Raw genomic sequence first — 8,408 nt, 5'->3', positions numbered from 1 at the left:
ACAAATTACACTAAAGGTTGGACTCGAAAGTGTTTCTAACAAATAAACCTAATCCATGGATATTGACATGCAGCCAGTAGTCGTGTTTCCTGACATTTATATGTGCCTGATTTGACGCCGGGGAAATAACGTTACATAAAAAAAATCTGCCTGTGAATATTTATATAACTACAATATCGGTAGGTTTAAATCCGCGTAATCACTTATATCAATGTTATATCGTCATATTTTCCAGCCCTAAAACATATAGTTTTATATTATAGTTTTTGTCAGTTTATTTTAAAACACATAGTTATGCAGAATATAAGATGGAAAATATTTAATTGATGATTTGTCAACATAATATATAACAATACAGTATATGGAATGATTTTACCTCAAAATCCAACAATTTGACACAAAATGATAACTGCCAATCCATGTTTCTCTGCCTGGAGTCCAGCTGTTTCTGTGAATTGCACCGATCCATTTGCTTCTTTTTCTGTAGCTTTCAGCAGTTTTTAAATGTATACCTCGGGAATACCTCATTATGTATTTGTAGCCTACGTAGTCATTTTGATAGTAGGATAATATAGCTAATATACACTTACAGCCTGTGTTGCCTTCATATAAGGCTTTCAATTTTTTGCAGCTCCAGATTTGATTTTTGTTTTTTTTGGTCCAATATGGCTCTTTGAACATTTTGGGCTGCCGACCCCTAGTAGGAAAAATAAATATCATGCTAGTCAGTTTTGGGGGCTAGACATATTTGGTTACTGACATTCTTCCAAATATGTGAACTGTTCAGCAAAACAAAGACATTAATACAGGAACTAGTACTTGAGGTAAATGACATTAATACAGGAACTAGTACTTGAGGTAAATGATGACAGAATTTTCATTTTTGGGTGATCTATCACTTTAAGAGTAGTCACGAGACTGAAAACTATGGCTGTCTCTCTTGAGTATGTTCTTATTTTTTAAAAGTAATAACTTCACAACCACTAAAAAGTACATTCTATAGTATGAATGTGTGTAGTAGTAGGAATGTAATCCGAATGTAGGCTACTACATTCACCATGTTGTCATTATCACTACCTACCAGCGTCAGTTGCGTCGTTTCACTGCCATTCACAAATCCTTTCCCTTGGCCTCATGGGATAGAAGTAGGTCATCCAGGTACTTTTTGCTTATTCTTTTATGAATTCTGTGAATTCGGACGTTCTTTTGTCACATACTGTTTCTCAGTATTCTCAGTCTACTATAGTAGGGAATGGTGCGATTTGTCAACACATTTATTTCCTGTTCTGACATAGGCTATTTTTCTTTCTGTTTGATTAGAACATTTTAAAAAATGTATTCAGTTCTTCTTTGCAATTTTTTGTTAAAAATAGATATTTGTTCCGGTAACGATGCCTATAATCGCACAAAATGATTCATTTTGTATAGAGACTAAAGGAGATCAAGTTTCTGCCATTCTTTATTTAGCCAACAGGAGGCAATGTAGAGTGAAGGGCGTTCTTTAAAAACTGAGATGTCTTGCTTCCTGCCAGCTGAGATCATGAAAGGTATGTACTCACCTGTATTACATCATCAGTCTCTAAATATATCCCCTATGTTTGCCTTAGTCTTCGTCGGCTGTTGAATGTGTAGTCATTACTCATATACATTGCTTGGTGTTTAAATACATTACTGAATGCAGAGTCTTTAACACTGTGCCTTGTGAAGGCATTTTATACTATGGAATCATGTTTTATATATGAAAATCTGCATATGGCAAATAACTGTAAAAATTACTTTAATATTATAAAACAGTATTAAAGTATAATGTGTGTTAATGAAATGGGACGTTTCATTGACGTCACTCATTGATTACTGTAAATAACAGATGTAACAGCAACAAACTGTAAAAACAATAAACTAATGTAATTATTAAAAAAAAAGAAAAAGAAAAACTCCAGACTATCTTTGTAATTGATCTTATAAACACATAATGATACATACACAACCCTGTTGACATCATTGCTATTGGCGAAAAAAACAACCGCCATTGCCTTCAGTCCTTGTTGGTCATGGAATATTACAAGTACAGCACAAGTTAAGCTTATTTGTGGCATAATATTAATTACAAACATTTAGACTTAGACTTTAGTCCCTCCTTTTACAACTTTGCTGCAACAGAATGCCTAAAAGCCTAAATTGACTGCATAAATTATGATTGAATCATCTTTACAGCTAATACACAATAAGGATTAATATATATATATATATATATATATATATATATATATATATATATATCTATATATATATATATATATATATATATCTTTGATTAGAAGGTTCAATAGGACATCATTTATTTGAAATAGAAATCTTTTGTGAGTCTAATCTAATCAAAGATCAATATAATGCATCCTTGCTGAATAAAAGCATTAATTTCTTTAAAGAAAAATGGTATAGAATGGTATATAGTAGTGTTTATTAGGTGCTGTGTATATTGTGTACACCGACAGTTTTGAGTTTTGGAACAGGCAGAGAAACATGTCAGTCGTGTTGTCAGTCACATCATGTGGATCCTAGTTTCAAGGTGGCTTTTGTTACTTTTCTCTTTTGTTGATACAGTAAATTGCTACACATGAATGCTTTCTGTGCGTCATGCTCTGTGTTACAGCACAAATAGCCAGTGAATGAAGTGATGTAATCTGCCCATTGCCTTTATTATATTTTCCCTTATTTTTCAAATGTCCTAGACTTCATTGTTATATTGGTTTAAAAAAGTCAATATAACAAGGTTGTCTCCTGCCTGTGCCTTTGTCATGAATAGAAATGTGTTAGAGTGTTCACATATAAATATACTACAACCAAGATATTAAAGGGTTAGTTCGACCAAAAATGAAATTTCTGTCCTTAATTATGCATGTCGTTCCAAACCCGTAACACCTTTGTTCATCTTCAGAACATAAATTAAGATATTTTTGATGAAATCAAATCCATTTTTTTTTATCTCCCATAGAAAGCAATGAAGTTACCACATTCAAGGTTCAGAGAAGTAGTAAAGACATGGTTAAAATAGTCAATGTGACTACACAGCAAAATATCCAGAGTTAAATCAACTCTGCTCAGAGTACATATGGTCCCTCTCTAAATAGTGTTAAAATAACACTGAAGCATAGTTAAAGTTAATGAGATAATTAAGCAATTAATTAAATAATGGTTGTTCATTAGTGATGAACACCTGCTGTTAACAAGCAGAATCACTGAAGAAAAGAGAAACACAAGAACTACAAAACTTTAACTCTGCTTCAGTGTTACTTTAACACTATTTAGAGAGGGACCAAATGTACTTGAAATGTAGTTGATTTAACTCTGGAGATTTTACTGTGTACAGTGTTTGAACCTTAATACTTTTTGTGCGCAAAAACAAAACAAAAACGACTTTAATCAACAATTTTTCCTCTTCCCTGTCAGTCTGTTACACAGTAGGTGCAGTGAACGCAGTGCAGAGCTTCCGTGTTTATGTCTGAACGACAGCTCAGTATTTGGCCGAGGCTGTGTTTTCGTGAGCACCATGATACAAGCGTGTGATGCTGACGCAGGAGCCGGCAATGCGTTCACTGCGCCAACTGCGTGACAGACTGACAGGGAAGAGGAAAAATTGTTTTTGAAAAAACATTTTTGTTTTGTTTTTTCACACAAAAAGTATTCTCGTCACTTCATAACATAAAGGTTGAACCATTGTAGTCACGTCCACTATTTTAACAATGTCTTTACTACTTCTCTGGACTTTGAATGTAGTAATTTCATTGCTTTCTATATGGGAGATAAAAACAAAAATAAAAAAAAACAATATCTTAATTTGTAGTCTTACGGGTTTGGAATGACATGAGGGTGAGTAATTAATGACAGAATTTTCATTTTTGGGTGAACTAACCCTTTAATATAAGGAAGGTAAAATTATTTCCAGCAGTTCCAAACCTATCATTGACCAGAGGTGTAATCTTGAGATGAAAAGAAGCTCAGTGATGTTCTTGAATGGCTGAACACTGCTACCTTTGGCTGGGACTGTCTTTTTGCCTCGTCATTCTCTCTTTGTGAAGTGTCATTTGAGGATTTCCTGTTGGCTGTGGTGACTCAGCTGCCACTGCTGTGATGATGATGATGAACAGAACATTTTCCATTTGACCCCTGCTGTGCTGAAAAATGTTGTGCTTTAGTGATCCTGAAACAAAAATAATACCAAAGATTGCAAAACTGCAAAGATCTAATTCATAATCAAAATATTAAACTGGTCCAGTTTAATTTCAGGAGCTGATGCAAAAACTTGAGAAAATTAGATCAGGCAGTCCAGTAATGATTATGTCCGAGATTAAATTTGAATAAGGAATAACAAATATATTAATTAAAAAATATAGACAAACAAATTAAGTAATTAATAGTTAATAATAAAATCCAGAGTATTGTAGATGAAGATCTTCAGATGACGATGAAGATCAGAATATTGAGAAAGAAGGAACAAAATGAAGATATTGCAGAATGAAATGAGAGGTAAAAGAAAAGAAGCAGAAGATGCAGACGTGAGAAGCAAAAAAAGCAAAGAAAAGCTAAACTATCAAAGACCCCATCCATTTTATACCATATGCTTATAGGAAAACTTACATCCCACTCAAACTTATGTTTTGGTCTAATAAGAAAAGGTCAAACAGACTTATCCATTATGTCATAGTTGGTGTAGGTCGGAGTGACTGGTCAAATGTAAAAGATACAAAAGGTGTTGTTTTGACAACCTTAAGGGAATTTTGCAGATCTTGCATTATTACATGTCTGAAGAAATGGAAACAGACATATTTTTATAGTCCCCTTTTATTTATATAGCACTTTTACAATGTAGGTTGTGTCAAAGCAGCTTTACATTGATAACTGGTACATTATTTTGGCTGCACAGCAGCTCTTAAAGAATAGTGTCAATGCATGCAGATCAAAGCACTGTTTTCAGGAGACTTTATACAAAGGTACAAGATCAAATGAGCAACTCATTCCGAAAACACCATCGCTTCTGTACTTGGCAGGCATCCAATATCTAACCACAAACGTGTCCACATGACCTGTCACATTGAAACACTTGAGGAACAACTGAGAATAGCAAGCATACATACTCTTAAAGATAAAAGAAGACAATTTGGATCTATCTATCTATCTATCTATCTATCTATCTATCTATCTATCTATCTATCTATCTATCTATCTATCTATCTATCTATCTATCTATCTATCTATCTATCTATCTATCTATCTATCTATCTATCTATTCTTTCTAAGATACTCTTTTGCAAAGAAAAAAAAGTTAAACTTTTCAGTTAAAATACTTAATTGACATTAAATAACCATTCATTTATAATTTACAATATTCATTAAGCCTGCCAAATTGCAGAGCAATTGTGCACTTCTATAACTTTCCAACACAGAAGTTATTTTAATGTGAAACTATTTTCAGATCATTGTTCACAGGTTAGCCAGAGGGGAGGTGAGCGAAAAGATGCAGGCTCTGGTGTCATGAAACTGGTCGGGCAGGTAGATATGACACTGGTATTCCTCCATTGAGGCTAAAAGAGGGATGATAAGAGGGCAGTCCTAACTATGTCTTGAAAAGAAGGTCAGAAATTGAAAAGAGGGTCTTATTTTTCCTTTGGTACTGTAGAAACAGGTTGAAATCCCGCCCACCCAAATACATAGACATTTTGGATCTAACCATAGTTCTCACTCCTGTGCCTAATGGCAGACAATGACACGGTAAGACAAAATCGCTGAGTTTTGAATCTGCAGAGTGTATGCTTTTGGAGTTATCTTAACTGTTTTTCTGCATGTGTGACAGATGTTAAAGTTCTATTTCGTGTGGTTTATTTCAGTGGTCTGTTTATATAAATGTATATGTATGGGTCTGGCTTGTATATTGTTTATTAAACAATGAAATAGAAATGACCAAAAAGAGCTGTTAGTTGGTTCAAATGATTAGATTATAATTTTAATGAAAGCATTAATGCATTACCAATATGCGACACTCCATTAGACAAAAAAAAAAAAAGTTGTGGCATTAAGTTTTCCAAGTTTGGGACTCACTAACTTAAAGAAGGCCTGTTTACTGAGCTCTCATATGATCAAAAGTAATTTCAATTTATAATGAACTGTAGTTTTTATTTGTTTCTATTTGTTAACATTAGCATGAACTAACAATGAACAGTTGTATCTGTTAACGTTATTTAATGGACCTAATGAGCTAACAACAGTTGTATTTTTATTAACTAACAAGTTGAATTAATTCATCGTTAGTTAATGTTAGTTCATGCATTTACTAATGATAACTAATGGGGTCCTAATGTAAAGTATCAGTAAAACTATAAAGATCTGCTTATATATAATTTTACTCTACATTTAAAGGTAATGCATTAAACAATAAAGCTAATATTTGATTCACTTTGATAGCTAGTTTGCTGACAATTGTTTTAATTTAGATAATTGCTGGTCATGTTGTTTTGGGTAATGGTAAGTTTTGACAAACCAGTTCCTCCACATTGAACTGAAAACATTCTCATTCTCCGTTTCAGCTATGAGATCAAACACTGAAAAGTGAGACTTAAACACATACAGTATCTTTTGTCAAATGCAGGGGCAAACCTTAATTGTCTAAAGGTGTTTAGCCTGATATTGGATTACATTTCAGCTGTCTGTATAATATCAAGGGAAAGGACTTGTTTTAAAACCCACTTAATGCTAAAGAAGAATTTAAAGAGAATCTGGTATGTTGGTAGTTGTATAACACTCATGTAGAATACAAGTCAGACAGAAACCCACTATTGTTCTGGGGCCGTATTCACAAAACATCTTAAGGCTAAAAGTAGCTCCTAACTTGCCGATTTAGGAAAAACTCTTAAAAAAAAATATGGGCGTGTCAGTCCTAATTTTAGGAGTCCTAATTTTTTGCTCTATTTAAATTTTTATTATTTTTATTAAAAAATCTTTATTTGAATAGGGCAACATTTGTATTTTAAAACCCTCCTATTTTAATATGGAAACATGACACCTCATTATACAATGTTTCTATGATTAAATTGCTGACTCCTCCCCCATCAGCCAATCACTGTGTGTATAGTCCATAGCAACGAGCTCAACCCCGTCCTTACTCTTAAGACTTCAGTCTATTCCTTGGTAAAAGTTTGTCTCAGCAGCTTTGTGAATAGGTTTTAAGAGAAAACTCTTAGGTAAGAACTTTTACTGCTATTTAGGAGAACTCCTAGTGGTAAGATAAAATGTTTTGTGAATATGGCCCCTGGTATGTCAACTTAAAGGGTTAGTTCATCCAAAAATGAAAATTCTCTCATTAATTACTATGTCATTCCAAACCCGTAAGGCTTTTGTTCATCTTCGGAACACAAATGAAAATCTTTTTGATGAAATCTGAGCACTTTCTGACTCTCCATAGACAATCCATGCAACTGCTATACAATGCAACGCAACACTTTGACGCTTCAAAAAAAGATCATAAAGAGAACATAAAACTATGAATTGAATGGTTTAGTCCAAATTTTCTGAAGAGACATGATCGCTTTACATGATGAACAGAGTAAATTTAGGCTTTTATTCACATATAAACATTCATCAACTCACACATCAGTTGAGGTAAACAGAAGCTCAAGCATGTTTGCTTGACATGCGGGAACCAATGAGGTCCATTCTTGTGTGTTACGCTTCTGTTCGCTGATCAATGTTTATATGTGAATAAAAGCCTAAATTAAAGAATTAGTTCACTTTAGAATTAAAATTTCTTGATAATTTACTCACCCCCATGTCATCCAAGATATTAATGTCTTTATTTCTTCAGTCAAAAAAGAAATTAAGGGTTTTGAGGGAAACATTACAGGATTATTCTCCATATAGTGGACTTTAACAGGGACAAATGGGTTGAAGGTCCAAATTGCAGTTTCAGTGCAGCTTCAAAGGGCTCTACACGATCCCAGACGAGGAATAAGGGTATTATCTAGCAAAACCATATGTCATTTTGTGAAATATATATATACTTTTTAACCAAAAACACTTGTCTTACTAGCTCTGAAATGTGCCACACATTACGTAATCACGTTGGAAAGGTCACTTTGAAGCTGCATTAAAACGACAATTTGGATCTTTGTGTTGGTCCCTGTTGAAGTACACTACATTCAACTACAAAAAAACCTAGAATGCTTTCCTCAAAAACCATAATTTGTTTTTGACTAAAGAAAGAAAGACCTAAACATCTTGAATGACATGGGGTTGAGTAACTTTAAGTCTGTTCATCATATAAAGCAATCAAGTCTCTTCAGAAAATTCATATGGATTAGTTTTACGTTCTCTTCATGAACTTTTTAAGCATCAAAATGTCAGCTGAGTTATTGTCA

The 8,408-nt window shown here is 33.5% G+C and overlaps 1 protein-coding gene across 2 annotated transcripts in view; it reads left to right on the top strand.

Annotated features, from left to right (window-relative positions):
- The first annotated feature begins 819 nt into the window (after positions 1–819).
- tmprss13a (transmembrane serine protease 13a) overlaps positions 820–8,408 on the top strand; it is a 28,428-nt gene continuing 20,839 nt past the window's right edge. Inside the window, exon 1 of one of the 2 annotated variants that reach the window (XM_067365621.1) lies at positions 820–1,547. Coding sequence is in view for 1 of the 2 variants with exons in the window: in XM_067365620.1 (XP_067221721.1) it covers positions 5,752–5,769 (18 nt within the window). In the remaining variant the exon portion in view is untranslated. Of the gene's footprint in view, positions 1,548–5,702; positions 5,770–8,408 lie in introns of those variants that run through there. The other variant, XM_067365620.1, reaches the window with a different exon arrangement.

Source organism: Chanodichthys erythropterus, chromosome 17, assembly GCF_024489055.1.
Source record: "Chanodichthys erythropterus isolate Z2021 chromosome 17, ASM2448905v1, whole genome shotgun sequence".
Taxonomy (NCBI): domain Eukaryota; kingdom Metazoa; phylum Chordata; class Actinopteri; order Cypriniformes; family Xenocyprididae; genus Chanodichthys; species Chanodichthys erythropterus.
Note: the sequence above shows the minus strand (reverse complement) of the source record. Positions and strands in the feature narration are given on the sequence as shown.